The following is a 21,428-nucleotide window of genomic DNA, read 5'->3' on the forward strand; positions in this document are numbered from 1 at the left end:
GGACGACTTTCAGAGAATGCTTATTATGTTGTCAGCAGTATCCTTTTAGAGGAGAGTGTGGCCGGGTTGAGTCGTCCCTTCTACGTTAAAATCAGCTTTCTTCACTTGCTAATGTGGACAGCCCCCGTTTGAGTGGTTGCTTATTATGCTGTCAGGGTTTTCTTTGGAGAACAGCTCCACTGGGTTGAGTTGCTCTATTTCTTTTCAGTTGAACCCCCACTTTTGAAGCCAGGGTGCCAGTGTTTACATAATCCCCGTCTTACTGTGGCTTCGTTTGCGGCAGCATCAGGTGTCCTTTGCATTCATATGGGATCCACAAGTGCTCTCTGGTCTGTACATCTTTTACACGGAGGCTGGCTTCACATTTACTGCTTTTTATTTTTTTAACTGGACCCCATAATTCAGCTGCAGGCATTTGGATAGTGAGTAGAATATGCAGAAAAGAGATTCACAGCTCTATTTTAGTTTTCTGTTTCCCCCACCTAATCACAACTCTTTTCCCCATGAGGTTTTGTTTTTGTTTTCACTGATATGTGTCATTTTTGTTTTCAAGGAGACGCCTGTCAGTGATTTCTTTGCAACTTATTTAAGCTGCAAGATATGTGTTGCTACCCTGATGCTGACAACTCGCTTTTAAAAGTTGGGAGCGATGTGACTACTTGATAATTAAAGGCTTTCTTCAGGGACACAGTTATTGTCCCTGACACAGAGTGGAATTTAGACAAAAAATTATTTTTGTCTAAAACAAGGAAATCCAGTAGCAATTTGTATTCAATTTCAATCAGCATCACATAATGAGCCTGAGCCAGCTATTGTATAATGGTACTCAAGAAATCAAAGATCCACTTTGTTGAAAGAAACAAGAAGAATTGAAGAATTGAATTGAAATAGTTGGATGTTTCATTTCTGATTCTTCAGTGTGCTGACAACCTGACTCCAACAACTTCTTTGTGCTTTGTCTCAGTTGTTCTCCTCACCTGCCAAGTGAATAAAATGTGTGGCAGATTAAGCAAAAACAGGGGTAATCAAAACCACTAGTGCCAGCTAAGGCTTCCGTGTCTGTTTTACACTTCTACACCCCTGGTTTTCATTATCTTATTACTTAATTCCATTTCATCATAAAATCATTCAGCTATCTCGGTATTTAATGGTATTGGGTATTAGAGGCAGATCATCATTGTCTAAATCTCCAGTGATGCAAGCAACATGTTGTCTCACTTTTCTTAACTGGAAAATCCACTGTCGGTTTATGTCTCTCCACCTCAGTATTAAACCAAACACTGAACGCGACAAGTCGACACACGCTCTCTGCAGTTGTGGAAAGTCATTCTGGAAAAGGCTGTCTGGAAATCACCAAGTGAAACAGAAGAAGGTGAGGCAGACTGGGGCTGAGAGTACATTGAAAAAACACTGTCTTGTCATCACATTATTTATACTTGTATTGATTTATGTATCTGTAGTGGTTTATTATTAAGTGAGACTTGATACAACCAAACAGTGTGAAGCTCCGATTAATTAGCTACACTAGACGTAACAGCATTGGAGACTTTGCAGCCATGTTGACACTTCAGTAGTTCTTTTTTACCAAAAGGGAGATATTTTAGCTGTCAGAAATTCCTGATATCTCTGACTTGAAATTACAACTTGGAGGCTGACAGTTTTTCCATCTTGGCTTCCTTTAATTACATCTGATTGATATGGCACAAACATGACATTTTGTTCGCTGAGATATACCACAGTCAAATCCTGATTCGATTAACAGATTTAATGAATAATAGCTGCGGATATACGTTATTGACCTTTAACTTTAATTGCTGCTTATCTAGTCACGATCATCCAGGGTTGTGGATATGAATACAGCAGATTTGAAACCGAGTTGTCAGGTGTTATAAAAACATATAGTTGTTTTTATAACGTTATTTTGTTGGATTTTAAACTGATTGTGGAGTTCAACGGACACTAAATACGTAGGAATTTTATGATAATATCAGAATAGAAGATCAATAAATATGCTGTGCTGTGACATTATACATTATACTGTAGTCTGAGTAATAACGAAGAGGAAAAAACAGGTAAGTTCAATTAGCTACAAAGTTGTCACTGAGTATCAGCAGCAAATTGAAGTACCAAATGGATGTTATAGCAATAACATAGGCAATAAAAGAAAAAAAAAACATTTATCGTAATATAAAGAACATAATGATGGCAGTAAAGCAACATCACATAAACCACGAACATAACAAATCCAGTGAAAAGTTTCTAAGATTCCCTGTTTGCTAAAGCTGAAGTGGAGGAAGAGCTGACGAACAGTAGTGATGAAGACTTGTGTGTTGTCTGCCCAAACACTCTTCATTCATGCCCTCACTGCCACCATCTGATTTTCCTCCAGCTGTCAGTCATCCCTCCGCAGACCCCGCCCCCTACGGAAACGCAGGCGGCAGCCCGACACGTGACGGATTCATTATGGCGACGGGTCCTAAAACCCTGCCCTGTGGATGCTCCCGGGAGAAAACCTGCTGTTTGCGCCCTGGGGTGCTCAATTCAGGTAGTGTGTGCTTTCTGTCTTTGTCAAAAACACATTTACGCCGTCCTCTCTCGAGTTGACTTAAATGTAGAGAGACCCACGACTCAGAAACATCCTGCAAGGAGTTCATGTCGCGTCGCGCCTCCACTGTTTAAAGTCCTAATGAGATGCTGTTGTGAAGTTATTCTTTCTTTTCACTGCTTGTGTCGTGTTTTCCACTCTGCTGCTGTGTGTGTTGCGCAATATTATATAGGCGTTGTTGCTCAGTTTCGCACTGAGAAGTGGATTAAAAACACTGTCGCTGCGTGTGTTGTGCAACATTGTTACTTCTCCGCCTCAGCTGCTCCACTAATGTTGGACTTTTAATCTCACTGTCAGCCAGCCAGCCCGCCCGTTTTGTTTTCTAACTCGTCTGAAACTCGCTGTCATGTCGGAAAAGTGACTTTTAAGGACAGCGGGCGTAGTAACACTGCTACTTTTTCAAACTTTTCCCTCTCCTCTCACGAGCAGTGCCGCGGCACAGCGCCAGACGCTGTCACATTGTTTTGCTCGCAGTGTGAGGTTGGTTGCAAAGAGTTACCAGATGGAGCCGAGCTGGTGGGGAGCTTTTCCACCCAGAGACAGGCGCTGGTTTACCAGTGGAGGACGGACTGTGGTGGGGGGGAAAAAAAATCTGTCTCCATGTAATGCAACTCTGCCGCTGCACCTCTGGGTGGCAACTTGTGTGTTCGTGGAGTGTAAACACAAGAGAGCAGCAGCAGCAGCAGCGGCAGGACGACGGACGATGAAGTTGGCTTTCAGTTGGGCAGCTGAGGGGAGAGAGTAAAGATCAGCATGAGGTGGCTTTGGTGTCCTCACAGGAACCACATGTTACAAAAATAATGACATTCTGAGGATTTATTAGGAATGGTCAAACACTCACACACAATGAGAAGTCTCTTGATGTACATTAATGTATTGAAAGTTTGATCAGATGTCTTAGTTTTTGGATTTTATTTAGAATAGAAGATGCAACTATTGCAGATTTTACAAGGACAATTTTTTTTTTCTTTCTCATTTCATTGCTATCAAAAGACTTTTCCCATGAACTGAAATATATCGTTGAGAAAGGGACCAAATACCTTTCTGAAAATGTATATTTTATGATCACAATGCAATTACAACATACTTACTCTACTGGGAATTAGTCCCTGTCAGGGTGGACATATTTTGTGATTTGCTCGTATCTCGTCCGCTCGTATTTAATTCAGATTTCAGCATTTCTAACAGCCTAAGGTGTCCTTATGACGTTGAATGGAAAATCTCAGCTTTTCACTTTTTTAAGTTGTGAAGTCTCAAAGACACTCGATGGTGATTTTGTCCCGGCAAAGTTAAAGGGAAACTTAAATGACAGTCCTGTTTTTTTGCACCACACCACATTGTTGTGAAGGGGCGTTCGACATCATAGCTAAAGCCTCACAGCTGTTAAAACCTTCTCAGATTTGTGAGAAGTTTATTTTATGCATGAAATCAAAAACAAAGTAGGCCTATGTGCCTGTTCGCACATATAGCAGGTGATGAATTAGTGCTATGGGTGCTATAAATGGCCACGGCCGTGTGTAATGACAGCTGCTGGAGGAGCTCACCAATATTGATATGCGAAATGGCTGTTTAAGGCTGTTTTTACATCCCTTTACGGCTAACTGACATGCATCCAGTTCCACAGTGGTGAGATTTTAAAAAGAGCTTCTCTGGGTTAATCCTGATTTCACAAGTCTAGGATTTTTTTTGTTTTTTCTTCCTCTAGATCCAGTCCAATGTGGCTTAGATGGTTAAAAAAAACAGTAAAATTGGTGTTTTTTACAGTTTTTTACTGTGTTAAACAGTTACTGGAGTGTCCTTGTCTATCAAAATCAGATTTGACAAGTGTAAATATGAGGGTTTTTAAATCAAGGCCTGGTCTATTATTGTCTGAATGGAGTTAGATGAAAGTAGCTTTAACTGGTATAACTGTAACTAGGAGGTCAAACACCTTTTTACAACAGTAAATGATGGAAAAAAATGGAGAACCGGCCATCAAAGTTTCCCTTAACTTTCCCCTTAAGTGGTGAATCAGAAGCTGCGAAATGGAAGCCGACTTCAGCGTCTTAGCAGCAGGCTATGCCTCTGCTCTGCTAAGACTCCTTTAAGGCTTCACCAGCGGAAACTATTCCCTCAGCATTACAAACTCTGGAGGGCTGCTGGCGCACGCTCGTAAACTCCAGGCCCCACAGGAACAAGGTCACTGCGGCCCTCTAAAAAAAAAAAAAAAAAAAAAAACTGGCTTGGAGTGCTCCTCGTAAAGGATGGCTCCGCTGAGAGCTGTGCCCTGACTGGAGCACAAGGAAAGCAGGATTCTCTTTGTTGTCTAAACTGTGTGTGATTATATTTTTTCTTTTTTTTAATTGATTTGACTGCTGATGTTACGCTGAGTTGTGGTGAGTGAGAAGAGAGGGATTCAGTGTTCCTAAAAGGAGAAATGTATTTGAGTCTCTCCAGTTACATCTGATTGGCTAAAGCTTGAAAAAGTCCCAAAACTGAGTCTGGTCACATTTAGTAGTTTGGTGATGACATGGATGGCACGATATCATGTTAGGATAGCTCTGCTGCAGTTAACACTGGAGTTTGATATCAGAAAAAAATCATATATCTATTTAAAAATCCTAAACATTAGTAGCACATATCACGCTTTTCCACCCAGTCTTGAGCATAAGCACTTATAAGCCCACCAGGCTCTGATTATTTACAGAGTAATAAAAAGTGGTGGCCCTTTCTCTGCCAGTGGTTCAACAGACCATCATACAGCGCAGTGACTGATGCTTTCCCTCAGTAGTGATCAGAGTCCTGCTGTGTCCTACACACAGAGGAAGTGTTCCTGTGACTCTGTGGTGTGTGAGGCTCATTCCAGGAGTTGTTTTGTTATTAATATGTTGTAAATCACTTGTTCTGTTTCCTTACCAGAGATCATGCTATTTATGGAATGTGCTGCATGTCTTGTGGCTGCACTGCATTGTGGTCTTTATAGGATGCCGATTGTGGAGAGAGAGAGAAACATCGGTGCCTCTTTTTAAGTGATTTCTATTTGTGCAGAACTGAGTTGGGGGGGAACAAAGCTCTTCCACTTCACATTTTAGACAGTCTTGCACACACAAACTGCACACACCTTATATGTTTGATTTATTATTAAACTAGACTGCTAAACATGAAAGGTGCATTTAGAGATTCCCAATAGGTGTTAATGCATTTTAGAGTGAGTTTCTCCTTCTAGCAAAACCTCTTTGTGACTCAAACGTCTGCAGTAAATTGAATTAACAGCCTCACATTTTAAGTTCACTAAAGTGTCTACTGATTATATCTCTTGGGATTTTGATGCACAAACATAACAGATGACAGTAGATGGAGGCCTGCAATGTCTGAAGCCAGTCTCACATAGCCAGTTACAGAAAGTTTGGGGTCCAGATTAGTTTGTTAAAAATCTTCCTGACCAATCGCTTGGTAAGAATTTAGGACCATATGATTATGACTGGGCAATATCAATAGAATCACATATCACAATATTTTAAAGTAAATTTGGTTAGGGGTTAGCTTTAGGGAAACTACAAGCAGACTTCACCCTATAGGATTGTTCCACAAAGCGACAGTTTTTCAGGATTGCAGACCCCCCCCCCCATCATTGATGTAAACAGTTCAAAGACGTGATCATGTGATCCAAAGTCTCAGTGAGATCAGAGGGGATCTGTCTACTTCCTGTCTACTTCCTGGACGGGGATCATTGATGTAAACAGTTCAAAGACGTGATCAGAGAGTGATCATGTGATCCAAAGTCTCAGTGAGATCAGAGGGGATCTGTCTACTTCCTGCAGCTTATGTGTCTCCATCTTGTGGTGTTCACAGGATGAGACGCTGGAGGAGCAGCGTCACAATCACTGTTGGAAATAAGCTAGCTTGGTAAGGTGCTGCATCAATTTGTAAACGGAGGCTCTGACTGTGTCCCTGTTGCTATGGTTACTCTAGCCAGCGCATTAATTTAGATGGTGAAGAGACAGTTTGACCAGAACTACTTAATAAGCATCCATTGTCACATTTAGCCAGAGATTCATTTTAAGGCTGAAATTTGCAGCTTTTTAATATCATCCGAAAGTTTGGATGACCTAGGCTCGGACAGACTTTGACACTAGTATATAATAGAACTACTGACTTTGTAGGTACATTGTTTGCCTCTTTATACCACAACAAATTACAACAAGCTGAATTCAAACTGACCGTCACTATTGTTTTTCATCATTGAGGAAACATTTAAAACCCTGTAAGTCTGTAAATTGTGAGCGGAAGTCCAAAATTATTTCTCATGTCTTTTTGGGGTTGATAATAAGTGACTTCTCTTGACACCGCTACACTAATCTAACTGTGCAATACTGATGAACAGTGGGATCATCGTCAGTGCCTATCAAAGACAACAGTGTAGTATCATCTGAAAATTTCAATGAGTGTCTTTGGTTTAGTTTGACAGTCATCCATGTGAGCTCACACAGCCTTAGGTTGCTTGTGAGTTAGAAGCTGAATATGTCTGATTAACTCTCTGTACCAACTTTACTCTTTAGAAGAAATGAGTGGGACCACTTTTATCTCACATCTGTGGAGAAAATGCACACATACAGATAAAGTTACCATCTTAGATACATAGATTTCAACTCTTCTGCTAAAGTCATCTGCATATTGATCATAAGATACTTGGAATATTTTATTTTATTGGGATATTATTGGGTTCCACTTCTTCACTTATAAGGTATTATTAATAAGGGCTGGCTTTCATGTTCTAATTATTTTTCTTTAATTTTGTAATCAAACAGATGCTTTCTTTTCTCATTAGGCTTACGGTTGTGCAACTTATTAAAAGAAAGGAAGTTGGATATTGTCCAGGGGGCCAGAGAAGCAGTAAAACCAAACAAGAGGAAGATTCAAAGCGGTAAAATGGACACAGAGCTTTTAATGGGCGGCTATACAGAAGCTCTCAGCCTCAACTGATGTGATTTGAGGCTTGATGAATCCTTGTGTTGATCCTTGTGGTCACCCAACGAGTTCATGGCGGCGAATCATTCTCCCATATTCAGCCCCTTATACCCTGTTGTGCTTCACAACTCCAGTAATAAACCCGTTTTAGCTCCTTTGTGCTTCCCCGGGACCTTGCCCCAACTTTGAACCCATTCTAGTGTTGGAGGGGTTGGCAGTTGGGAAAGGCATCCTTGTTTGTGGACATGTTGTGGATGTCACGCTAATGGTTACTAATTGAGTCTATTAATGGCACCGTAGTGTTGGGTACGAGTTTGGTGACGGAGCCTGTGGTGCACAGGCACGCTCAACCAGCAGGACTGTGCAAACTGTCCCGCCACCCTGCCCCCTTAGTACCATGTCATCACACCCAATCAGGGGCTGCAGTGATCCCCTGGCATGTTAGATTTAGATAACAAATAAAAAATCACCCACATTTTGATAGTTTTTCATGTTAAGTTTTTTCTCTCACAGATTAAAAACTGTGTGCGTGGGGGGTGTGCAAGTGCCAACACTAATTTGCACTTTGGAAATTGCAAATCCAGTAATATGTTTAGGTTGTTAAGACTCAATAGTTTGATTGTGGACAAATGAAATACATTTCAGAGCAGGCAACTGTTTACATAAAGATAGGAAATGCAGTTTGTTGAGCGATCTTGTAATCAGGCCTTAGTGATCGTGTTTCATATTAATAGAATCAGATGATCTGATATCGATCGCCGTGGATTCAGTTCCAAAAGCTGCTCTATGAGACTCTGTAAGACCCATTGCTTCTGCCCAATGTCTGTCTTTGCGTGTTATTTTTCCATGAGGGACTCCGCTATTCCAGAGTGTCCTCTGCTGCTGCATGATACTAATGATTTCAAAAGCAGGAGATTATTTCATGATGCATTACATCCGTTTACAGTACATTCTGTTGCATTCTCCAAAGTTAGCTGCTGTGTTACTTATGGTATGGTGGGAGATGAAGTTGAAGAAGTGACAAATGGGGAAATTTATGCATCTCTCAGACAGAAACTGCCAGCAGGAGTTAGTCCAAATGCATGGTCAAGAATTTGAACTCTGGCTCAGTTTTTAGTTTGAAGTCATAGTGTTCGGTCCATGCGTCAGTGCTCCTTCCATTTATTGAAAAGAAAGAAAACTCATATATGAAGCAGCTTCACACATGTGCTTACACTGTGGTCATACAAAACTCTGTTATATGCGGAAAAAAAATGGAATGGAAGATTACTGAAAGATGAGGTGGATAATTGATAACTGAAGAGAGGCCAATACATGGGTTAAAGAGTGACAGTGAAACTGAAAGAATATTATTAATAAAGAAAGGGAAGTGGAGTGGACAGGGTTGAGTTCACAGCACATGGCAGTCTGCATGGAAAGATGCTACTTCCTGCTTATATCTGATTGAGTAGTTGTCCCTTTGTTGCCAGGGCAACAACATGTGGCTGTTTGATTGAACATTAACAATCTTCTGTGTATATTGCCCCAATGTATCACTGTGAGGCAGTGGACAGTAGATTAAACTACAAGACTGCTCAAATCTAGGGATTTGTCATTAAATTCTAATAATTAATAATATAAGTAAATGTTTCTAGAGCAGCCGCATTGTTAATGTTTACAACAGTAAAGTATAAACTAAATGATATCTCACTGGAAACAAATCTAAAATGTTAATAAAATAAATAATATTCCTGACATCACCATGAATACTGAGTGACGTTTAGACAGAAGGAACAACGACCCAGACATTAGTCAGTGTCGGTGCCCCCTCCCCTCCCCTGCTCATGCAGGTGCTGCTGGTAGAGGAGGGAGGGCTGCTTAGTCTCAGGCAGCAGCTAAGTTTACAAGAATTTTCCAGATTTTAAGATGTGGGGCAAACTAAGCCAAACAGCTCGACAACATACAACCAGCTTTTGTTTTAGCCCATTTGTAAAAAGTTTGGTGTACGCTGAGCTTGCACGCTGTGCTTGTGTAAACATTGGGGCGGTAGATGAGATACTGTGGGCAGAGCAGATTAAAACATTGCTTCCTGCACGTTCACATTTTTGTGGAACAGGTGTATTGATAAAGTAATGGCTTTTTACTTGTTTGGGTTTTATTGCACTCGCTGACGGTAACAAGTTCAGTTGACGTCAAGTCCTGCAACGTCAATCTTTGAATTATCCTCACTTAACCTGGTTCACTTCACATTCTCCACATGCTCACTTTGCTCTGCATGTGTGTTTGTGTGTATGTATTACACCAAAACATTAAGAAGTACTGTTAAAACAACCGGTAACGTCTGAGCTCACCATTACTATGGCCTTGAATAATTTATCCCCAGGGGCCAGTTTAATGACAGGTTTTGGTACCCGTCCCTGAACAGATTTATGTAACAACAGACAGGGCTGGTCCAAGTGCTTCATCATGGTGTGCCATCATATTTGATGCCAACAATTTTAATCCCCAACCCCATATTTCTCTCCAGGCATTTCACAGGAATGCTCACACATGCGCACACACATACCTCGCGCGCACACACACACACACACACACACACACACACACACACACACACACACACACACACACACACACACCCAGAGGAAACAGGGCCTACTCTAGTATTTCTTCTGAACTTAAAAGTTTAAACATACTTTAGAGTTTAGACAGGCTGGGTTTGAGAAGGCTAACCTCAGTACAGTTCACTTTACCTTAGATTTTCTTTTCCTACATCTGTGTCCTTTTTTTCATAGATGAGACTAACAATGCTGCTCTGAGAGATGAAGTGCAGACATTCGCCTTTCAATAGAAGCCGTTGAATGTTGTTGGTGTGACGGACAGTTTTCAAACCAAGGTTAGCTACAATCCAGCTACAGGCCACATGGGTATCCACATAATATGAGTACTGTAGCCTTGTTAAATCAAGACCCTGTGTATATGGAAGTAACACATTTCAGCTAGTCTAATGCCAGCAACCTCTGCAGATTTAAGGGGATTTTTTTTTAAGGCATGTTACCAGTATCTGCTCACAGCCATTCTCCTTGGTGTGGTAACTGTAACCACTCTCCCTTCATTCATGTTTGAATGTTCAGTGTTAATTTGTACCAAAGCCGTGGTAAAGCCGTACCACCTGCTCCAAACAAAAAAGGTTGCAGCATTTCACCTCAATGAAATAACCTTAATAAAATAAAAACTGTATACCTAGAATTTTATATACATTTATACATGTATGTACACACAGAGGTAATAATTCTGTAATGCATTGTTCGAATTTGCTTCTGGGGAAATCTAAACGGCAGCAACAGGATAGTGATGACATTTCACTTTCACATTAAAAGCTTGACATCTTGGAAACATTGCCCATAACTTGGACTGCGTTTGAGTCCACGCCCCCCGTCTGACCATAGGTCTGTGTTCTGTCTGCTCGGAGAATGGTCCACCCATCGGGTGCATTAGCTTGATCCAGGGCACTGAGATGAAGCCAGGTCTTTGTAAAGATGTGGGCTTAAGCAGTCTCTGATTTCCTTTTGCTTGGCCGGCCTGAGCCCCATTTCATCCACGCCACCCTCCCGCACATGGACATTAGCCAGGAGCAGTTGGTCCATGCTGGGTTAGCTCTTAGCTGTCTTTTGGTGCGGTTTGTGTCATTAGTTGCACTTGTGAGCTCCAGTGTTAGCTGATGGGTCAGTAACGCCCCTGAGGCACAAGGTATGAGACAGTATGGGTTGGGGCTGGCTGGTTAGCATGCTAACTTAAGTAGTGGTAACAGTGGTAGTTATTTTAATACATTCTGGGGATGTTAGTAATTGATATTTGAATATCTTTAACTTAAATCATGGCTAGATGTTACACATTGCACCTTTTTACAGTGTTAAACAAGCATTCAGCAGAACCCTGTAGTACAAATGTATTTTAAACTGACTTCATTTGTAAGAATATTGTATGAGATGCCTTTGACTTCATTAGCAGTTCACAAATCAGCTTACACGTCTCAGGCAAACATAAGTATCACAATATTGGCACCAACCCTCTCATTGTTTGCCATCCACTATGAAATATTCAGTTCTGTCAGCCTACGAATAAAAGTTAATTTACACGAGATTACAGCACAGCAGAATAGTTAATGTTTTGCTCTATCATCATCACTCCCTGCAGAGAGAGAGCGAGAGAGGGATGGAGGAGTGATGATATCTCCCCCCGGAGTCAGGGCGCACAGGTGGAGGCTGCTGTGTTACACGGCCACGCTGTGCCAAGGCTGTCGGCTCAGTATCAAGAAAAATTATCCCTCTGGGCCTCTTGCTGCTTGTGCTCGTTGTCTCAGCCAACAGCTGACTGATGTGATGTCCTGTGGTCATAGCTGGCCTTGTTCACTTACAAACATGAATAAGCAGCAAATAGTATTGTGTTACTTTAGGTCCTTTCAGGCCAGGTAGGGTCATTTTCTCTTGTTGAGCATGAGCTCACTCACTCCCCACTACCATGCCTCTCCTGCTCACCCATTTTTACTCCCATGTCACCTGTGTCACACCGACTTTAAGCCTCCCTCGCTCTAAAGGAGGATGGGTTCAGTATTACACAGCCATGCCCTCAATTGAACCAGCGACAGTCTAGACATATTGCAATATTCTGTCCCTGCCCTGCTAGCACTGAGCTTTTCCTTTGGGGTTTCCATGATCTACTTTAATTTGTTTTCTTTCCAAGCCAACATCGCTCACAGTTAAGACTACACCTCAACTATTTTTGCCAACAACAAAGGAAAATCATGAACATGTGAATCAATGGCATACTGGCGGTGCCACTAATCCCAGTCGGCAGCTGAATAATTCATAGTCAATTAGGGCTGAGAGGCTGAAGCTGTCTTCATGGCACAAGTGCATTTTCAATGATTAATTTCATGAGCTATGCAAGGGGTCTCTTAATTGTTGTTTACTGCTCGCTACCCGACCACATGTTATTTTTATGCCATCATGATTACTCCCGGCAGCGCTCAGAGTGCTTGGGAAATGAAGTCCATTAAGGGGTCCTGAGAGCTGTTTTCCTTTCAAGCGCCATGAAACGTTTCCAGGTTCAAACTTTGCTGCATGAGAACAATAAATCTCATCAATCTCAAGTGTCAGGAGCTAAGCTGCATGAAGAGATGCAAGGGGTGAATTTCATGGTTCTACAGTGCAGTGAAAATACCTGCAGTGTTGTTCAAAGATTCATTTCATTCATCAGTAGGATCATTGCAGGACGGTTTAAATAGCAGAAAAAATGAAATGATGTCTAAGGAATACTAAAAACTGCACAAGCAGAGCTGAGCACCGACCAGTACCACAGGTGTCAGAACAGGAGCAGTTTGTTTGTCTGTGGCAAAGCGAAAAATGCCCGAGGTTATTGCTGGCATAGTATGACAAGCGGTGAAAGCACAGTCTGAAGTCTTGTGTGATGCCTCCTTGGACAAAAACAGGCGGCTGGATCTGAGAATAGCAGAGCTGTCCTCCAGTCGACTGTGATGGCTTTTTTTCCTGACACCTCATACCTCAGCAAATCCATCCACCTCGAGCATTCCTGCTGGTCATCAAAGTAACGTCGACATACATGCGACTATTAGAAGCACTGCTTTGTCAGAGGCTGACACAAACATCTAGACCTTCCTCTGGTCATTTTGCCCCAGGCCTGAAGGATGCTGTGAGCTGTTGCACACAGATTCTGAAGTAAAGGAGAAATGGGGAGGATGGACAGTGTCACAGCAACACACTCATTTTTGTTTTTCTCAAACTCAGAAACTAAAGCAGACGGTGCATGTCATTTAAACTGGAAGAGCAACACTTGGGGTTCATTTTCTAGTAATCTAAAAACTTTAAACATCTCAGCATTCCTCCTGTGATGCCTTTATTTCTTCACATTCCATGTTAATGAATGAGTTGGGTTGCACTTTAAATTTGTCACTCACTTAAGGGACTTTTTGTTCTACGATAATTCCTGATAAGTGAAGTAAGACGGGAGAATCCTGGCAGCAACGACTTTCCATGAGATTTTTTTTGGCCATGCAACGCTTGCACCTTCTTTCCACTGAACTCATTCAATGTGACAGTAATTCTGTTCAACAGCTTTTAAGTAACGGCAGCAACAAAGAGACTGTGTGTGTGTGTGTGTGTGTGTTTGAGAGAGAGAAATAGGAAGGAGCACACACATTATTGTGGTCTCTGTGGTATTTTTAGCGACTGATTGCAGCTCTCATTACCACTTGTTTGTGTTTGGCTCTGACACCTGTTAGATGTGACAAAGGTGAATTTTAGCTTCTGCTGGTTAGGGTTGAATAGCCAGAGACTTCCTTCTGTGTGTGTGTGTGTGTGTGTGTGTTGCCATACACCAGACAGTATGAAAAGTTTTCTTCCTCTTTCTCTTCTGCTATTGACTCTGACGTAAGTCTAAGCCTTCAGGAAGCCTCTGTTTGCATTTCATTATAGGCTTGCTACAGGGAAGAGCCTTTTATTAAGGCACTGACTTCCACAGCTGACCGTGCAAGCTGTGATTTTTGTAATCTCACTAGAAGCTGGCAAATGTTGATACTCTGGGTAAGTCACATTTTTTATTAATTGTGTTTATAGCTGTTCCAGCAGTTGGCTGTTTCGCAACAACATCAGTGTAGATTTTTAGCATTGTGATTCAGCTATTATACCACATTCACAAGGTTTGCCTGACTGGGTGTGGTAACAGCGCTGACACTGACTAGCTGTTGCAATTAAATTATATAAACATGCTGTGATTTTAGTAAATCCAGATGGTTGAGATGAAACCATGTTCATTTAATAAAAACCAGACATGTGTCTTACTGGGAGGAAGCCAGATTTGTTTTACATCACTTCTTTTCTCTTGCCCACAATAAACTGTGATAAAGTGATTTTTATCAATACAGGTAATATCCTAATAATATAATAATTAACTTTCAGCAAATTTACTGTACGTACAATTAGAGTCCAGCATCAAACAAGAGCTGAAGTGTTTTCACCTCAGCTTTATAACAAGAGCAGCAGCCACTCGTTGCTGATTTTCTCAAGATTTTCTCAATTGTTGTCGTTGGCTGTGACTTTCCTCTCCTGTGGCTGGTGGCCTCACCTTGGCAGCCACAATCCAGCTCACCGCTGACCATGCACAGAAAACACTCAACTCACACAGCAGGTGAAATATGTGCCACAAAGTCCTGAACATCTTTAAAAAGCCTACTTTAAATAGAGAATGGAGAGAAACTGATCATGAAACACAGGAGTCAAGAGTTTCTTTGAAGGCTGAAGTTAAGTATTAATAGATATATGGCCCTCTGTCTGGAATTCCCCGTGCGTATGAAAACACTTTCTTTCTGCATCCTCCTCTCACAGCCTGACTGTTTCGTGGAAGGGATCCCGCCACAACACACCACTGAGGTCTCCACCTGTGGCTTCGGTGTGATGAAGCCTTAAGAAACAACTGCTCTCTGTCCTTCCTTGGCCTGGCACCTCCACCTGGCAGCACCAACCTGGCTGGGAAGCATATGGTGATCACTCCAGCCACCACGGAGGGGCACTGACACCCTCATCACTCAGCTCTCCTCCCCTGTCAAGTCTGCCTGGCAACAACAACCATAACAATGAGCTCCCACAGTCGATCAGGTAAGATATATAAAAAAAAAAAAAAAAATAAGTAGTATATCTTGAGAGGAACTCTTTTCCTTTTCTGTGCATGTGTAGTTGCTTTGACATGGAAAAGTCCTCTGCTGTTGGAATAAAGAAATAACATTTGGCAATATGAACAAGGATTATGATGATGTGTGATTGAATATGTGTATAAAGTGTGTACTGTGGTTCTTTGGTCACGAAGATCTTGTTTAAGATTACGCTGTGTTCTGTTTGTATGTTCAGTTGTATTTAGGTGTGCTACATGTTTCATGAATGAAAATAAAGCACATATTGCATATTTATGCACGCAGTGTTATTTAGAGTCACTACATATGGATTAACGCACTGATTATAACCAGTTTCATTCTTCTGAGTATACGTCAGCCTCTTTTAAGAACCAGAGGACTCGCTCTGTTTTTTTCCAGGCTGGTTTTTAACCTAACCGCTACACCTATTTCAGATGTGATAAGCACATGTCAGAGCAGTAGAAAATGGTAAGTGAAACCCTGCCTCTGACAGCAGTCTTGACGTAGTTTGTGTTTGGTTACAGCTTGGCGAACAGACCAAACCTGCTGTTTTAATTTTTGCATTTTCTTCAAGGACTCTTCAGTCTTCCCAAGAGAGGTTGAATATGGTTGTAAAATTTGACTCAACCACTAACTCTATCACGTTGCACACACTAACATGCATGTGTGGCTGCCCCAACGACCAAAACAAAGGACAGAGAAGCTTGGATTACTCTGTCTTGATACAGATAAATATGATTGTAGCTATGAAATTCAGTTATTGATACACTTTTCTTCAGTTTAAAGACCTGATTAGTGAGAACTGATTCCTCTTCATTGAATTGTGAATTGTTCCACAAATTCAAGTGTAATGTTATTCATTCAATTTTCAGACTGTGGGTGCAATGAGTGATTGCAGTGAATGATAAACAGTGGATCCAGATTCATAAACTGTCTTTTTGAATTATGATTTTGGAAGTACGACACTTAGTCCACTGGAAATTCCACCACATTTTTAATGTCTGTTAAGCAACTTCCCACATGTGTGATACTCATTTGGTGTGCTCATTAGTCATGAATTACATTTCGGTTTTTCTTTGCATGCTCAAAAATGGATGCTCACGCTCAACCAATGGGGACTACCCATGTGGCCTTCTCAAGTCCACTTCATTCTTTATTCACAATCATGATGCTGATCTGGCTTTTCCTCTTTCTCAACTGCAGACCAAAGTGGATAAAAGGCCAATTGTGTCCTCGCTTTACCCATCATGCTTTGGCTGTCTCGATCGTATTCAATGCAATGACACTATGGCAATTGCCACAGTTTAACTGTTGTCGTGCTATTGGTCCTGTGTGGCACAATGTGGGTTGCTGGCATCACCTTCCTTTCTCTTGAACTGCGAGTAGAGACATGCCAAAATGGTTTGCGTCAGCATGGGTGTTGTAGGCCATCCAGATAGCTGTTTTTTTTTTTTCTCTCTTAAGTACATTTTGTTATGTAAGTGGAACCTTGGAGTGCTGCATTATTTCCTTTTTATTTTCCTCGTTAACTTCTGAGTCATACTCATCAATTTCCTGGTCATTTCATAGACATCATCTGACCCACATGGCCAAGAATCCAGCTTTTGAGCAATGGAAAATGGTCCCAACCTGTGGTCCTCCACAGTTGTAAGGTGTAATCATGGCATGTTATTCATCTCATTTGGACTGTTCCAATGAGGAAGGTAGCTGTTATTACTCGCTCACAATATATCATTTGATGGATAAATCATAAACCCCAAAACAGGTGTCTAATGATTCATAGTGAAGCCAAATTTTCCACACACAACTGTAACACCAGAAATAAGTGATGGATAGTTCTGCTGAAATGTTGTGTTAAGCCAAAAGAATTTCTACTGCCAGGCTTTTCTCCACTTTGAGAGAGTCTGAAATTAAGAATGAACCTCTCACTCCTTAATTTCACCTCCTGTTAGCAGTTCATTTTCCCCTTGTCGCCCTCCTGTCTGTGCAGCATTGCTAAGCTCTTTTCCATATATGACAGATCATCATTTCCCATTCTCAAACCACCATTTTATAGCACTGAAGGGTCTTTTGTCTGACTTAAACTTGGGTGGCAAAGGCTGGCATGTTGACATGTTACTTGGCATTTGCTACTGGGTTTATGGCCTTGGAGCCAGAGCAAGAACACACACACAGACAAACTCTCTCTTCCCAACAAGCCCTGCCCTCCTCCCCTCCACTCTCCAGCAGCAGTAATCGGTGGCAGGTCCTGGCTGAGGGGGATCTTGCGTCAATAAATCGTCACGCAGAGCGACTCCCCTGCCTGGAACGCAAACAGAGAGAGGAGCCGTCTGCTGCTGGAGGCCTAGTATAGCTTGTTGAGCCTGTGTGAGGCCTGTGCGATCTGACCAGAGAGAAAGCTCATGCAGGGTTTAGCAGAAGTTGGTATTGTTGACTAGCCTTAGTTGTTGTTTGTGTTTTTTTCTTGATCCCAACCTCTTCAGAGTGTCCAGTCCATGATGATGTAGTTGCTGCTGGTTGAAAGTTGTGTTTTAAGCTGGTGGCCTGTAGAGAATCGGCTATTTTTCTTTTCTCGCCTGCTTGTGTGTGTTTGCAGAGTGATACCCACAATACACACTTTTTTCCCCAGCGGATTTAGTCATAGATGGCTGAACGTCCCTTTGGACAATTTTTCTATAACTGTTCCACCATGTGAATAAATTTTGTCAGCTGCATGGGTTTTCATCCAACCTCAGATTAACTCACACCCTTCACCATCATGCATGCGGCACAGCTAAAAGAGCAAAGGGTGTGGACAAAAGGAGAAACGCATTACCTTAACCTGCTGGCTGTAAAGACTGGTGGGTCAGTTTGCAGGGAGGTGCAGTTGTCTTTCTGTCAGTTGTTGCAGCAGTGAAATGTTTGGGGAACAGGATGGGGGCCGCTGCAAGGAGTAGGTTTTTAAAATAAACACAAGAATCGCACCTCCTCACTTTTCTGAATCTCGTTCTGACCACTGATTCATGGCAGATGGTTGTGAATTATTCATGTCATGTTTTTGGGACGAGCACGGCTATGTGTAGATTTTATCCCAGAGATTATTCAGTATCACAGAGGACTGGAGAAGTGATTGAGACAGCTGACAGCACAATAAGTGCTTTACAAAAGATGATGGAATGTAAACGGCTAATGCCAGATAAGAATGTTGTTATTGTTTTCTCTATTGTGATCAATGGAGCGCTGCTTGATTCAATTAAATGTTTTAATTTTTACTGGTCAATTTTGTGTCCATGCCTAGTTCTAGCATTCAGCCATGAGTGCTTTGATGGTGTTACTGCTACAGTAACAAAGTAGAAATGCATGAGTTTTGGTCTTTAAGCTTTTCTGGGGACACTTTTTCCTGTCAAATATATTTTGAATTTTACATTTTAGGTCAGATTCTTTTTTTTTTTTTTTAAAGCAAATGATAAGCATATTAGTTGGACCCAAGCTTAGATAAAGTTAAAATAAGAAGTAAAGTGTATTGAGTAACCAAATTTAAGATGCAGCATTAGATTTAGAGGTAATCAAAGTCAGCTGCTATATAGTTTAGTCTTCTGCTTCTGAAATAAGGTTAGTTTTTAATTCTCTCACTTGCTCTTCCTTCTCTTCTGTCACTCTAATTTCCTATCTGTCTTTTTTTTTCTTTTCTCTCTGTCTCTCAGTTTTAATCAGTGACTGTAATAAGGACTCGCAGTGGGAGCTATCAAAAGCCTGCAGTGGTGGATTAGAAGAGAATGGCTAGTGTCTGGGCCAGGCCACTGGAAAGTGAAGCATAATCTTCAAAAAGGGAGCTTAATCCCTGCTGGCCCACACTGATGATTCCTCATTTACAGGGGCCATCATCACGGGGAAAAGGCTCGGGGTGTTAATTGATATGTTTTAGTCTGAACGTTTAGAAAGTTGTCTAAAGATGACTCAAGTGAACCAAAGCAAGAAGCACAATTTAAGTTATAGCTTATTCGGAGGCAGTGATTTAATAAGTTTTACTCTTCACTTAATCTGTGCTTCTGCACGCTTGCAGCAGAGCTCAACATCACTACGGGTATCTAGACGTTGTCCAAAGACCCAGAGGGACACAATAGCACTCCCTCCGTTTCTCCGTTTGATGCATTTGAGTGCTGCAGAAATGTTATTGTTATCATTTATCCTTGGCTCTGCAAAAAAATTTTCCTCAATGGAAAGATGGATGGGAATGAGAGCTGAAGCAGACTAAACAGAAGGCTTTTTAAGAGAACAATGGAGGCTGCTGTGGAGAAATAAGATTACTGCCTCATTATTGCCTTCCTCTCCACAGTTTTCCAGAATATTCCATTCAAGTAATTTCATTGCCAGATGAAACAAGTGTGCAATTTAGCCTTCGGAAGAATTTATTAAGCATTCAAAGCTTTACTTCTGCCGGAAGAGAAGCTCACAATTGAATTAGGGTTTTGTGCTCAAACTGCTGTTCTCTGTCCTCTCAAATAAACAAAGATCTACCAATCTTCTTTTTGTTCTTTCACTATTAATTATTCTCTGGTTTTATGGTAGATTTGGTAGCTGAATAAGGCAATATGGTAATGGGTTTTCGAATTTCTTGAAATAAGGACTGATGACGCCCCTTTTTGTCTACCTTTTTCCTTGTTTACTATGGCTGCCCTTCAGCAGGCATGTCAGTAGAGTGGGTTGTAATTACGACTCTGGATAGTGGTGGGAGAAGTACTCAAATTATAGTAAAAGTCATGAATTAAAAATTAAAGTAAAAGTGCTCATTTTGTGGAATGGCCCATGAAATTAATGTTTATTGTACATCAAGTTAATGTTTCAGCTGGTAAAGGCTGAGTTAATAGTTAGTTTGAATTACTTTAAATATTGCCATGTAGCTTGTGAATTTTCCCTTTGGGAATCAATCAAGTTTGATTTTCCTCTATGATAACATAATATCATAATTTATTTGCTGAATATATTTTTTATGATTAATCTGATTCTGCAAAGTAACTTAAGTTATCAAATAAATGTAGTGCAGTGCGACGCGCAATATTTCACTTTTGAAATGTAGTGGAGCTGAAGTATAAAGTAGCAGGAAATGGAAAAGTACAAGTACCTCTTGTGCTTGATTGTATTTAAGTACAGTACTTCTGCTTCGTTACTTTCCACCACTGTCAGCGGGTTTTAAAGCAAGGGCAAAAGTATTTGTGATTGTAGATTGTCCGAACGGCCTGAAACAAGCGTTCAGGGTATAGTAGTTGTGTCGAAGCTGACACCACACAGATAAAGCTGTTAGCTGTTGACTGCACTCAGAGTAGCCCAGATGTCCAGTCTGTAATAGAAATGCAGATTAAGAACATCGAAGACCCTGTAGATTAACCCGTAAGATCCACATCTGCTACTCAGCCTAGAGTCAAAGTGAAATGCAAGAGGTCACTATCTGAGTCGTCCGTGTGGCAAGCAGCCCCGGTATAGAAACACAGAGAATCCCTGCACTGCTGTATTTACCATCTGGTGGGGAGGTGCAGTCCGTTGTATGGGTTCAACAGGGGACAGCAGAGAAGAGGGAGGCGGATCAGGTGGGTCTCTGAGGATGTAATCCTCCTGCTTCTATGAACAAAACAAAATCAAAAGTTCCCAGCAGTTACACAATCCCTGTTAGGAAGGGCTCGGTGCACCCGCGTCTCCCAGGGCAGAATGAACTTTTCCAGGCACTAATCCGAGGATAAGCCCTGAAACAGAGACCTTCAAACTCCGCTGTGTGCTGTGGTGTACTAAAAATGCATGAAATGCCCCATGGAGCTGTTGTGTTTGCTACAATTGGCATCCTCTGCAGATCTGTACTCACAGTGCTAATGTAGTGATTTAAACACGCAGGTCCTGCCCTTCACCAAAGCTGTTTAAAAACAGAAAAAGTTCTTTAAGCTTTAATATTCTCAAACAGTTTCCGCCCTTCAGACCGATGCAGTTAAATGGTTTTATAATCAATTACTATCACTCACCCCACCAGCCTCGAAGGCCAAGAGATACCACAATACACAGCCCAATCTAGCGAAACATAATAAACACTCTCCTCTCGACTCAGACTCTCCGAACTTGGCTTCACACATGGTGGGTACTGTTGGGATTTCATAAACAAGCATTTCAATTAGGGATGGTAATTGATTTAATGTCACTCAAGGTTAAATTAAACTTAACAAGCTACCA

The 21,428-nt window shown here is 41.4% G+C and overlaps 2 protein-coding genes across 3 annotated transcripts in view; both read left to right on the plus strand.

Moving 5' to 3' along the window:
* The window catches only part of slc39a10 (solute carrier family 39 member 10), a 216,687-nt gene extending 210,514 nt beyond the window's left edge, over nucleotides 1–6,173 (plus strand). Inside the window, exon 12 of the transcript XR_011585198.1 lies at nucleotides 6,163–6,173. The gene's annotated coding sequence lies outside the window, so the exon portion shown is untranslated. The remainder of the gene's footprint in view (nucleotides 1–6,162) is intronic.
* The window catches only part of hdac4 (histone deacetylase 4), a 116,562-nt gene continuing 97,610 nt past the window's right edge, over nucleotides 2,477–21,428 (plus strand). For both annotated transcript variants that reach the window (XR_011585197.1, XM_070838756.1), the window contains exons 1-2: nucleotides 2,477–2,545; nucleotides 14,935–15,204. Coding sequence is in view for 1 of the 2 variants with exons in the window: in XM_070838756.1 (XP_070694857.1) it covers nucleotides 15,183–15,204 (22 nt within the window). In the remaining variant the exon portion in view is untranslated. The remainder of the gene's footprint in view (nucleotides 2,546–14,934; nucleotides 15,205–21,428) is intronic.

This window comes from Pempheris klunzingeri, chromosome 10, assembly GCF_042242105.1.
Source record: "Pempheris klunzingeri isolate RE-2024b chromosome 10, fPemKlu1.hap1, whole genome shotgun sequence".
NCBI lineage: Eukaryota > Metazoa > Chordata > Actinopteri > Acropomatiformes > Pempheridae > Pempheris > Pempheris klunzingeri.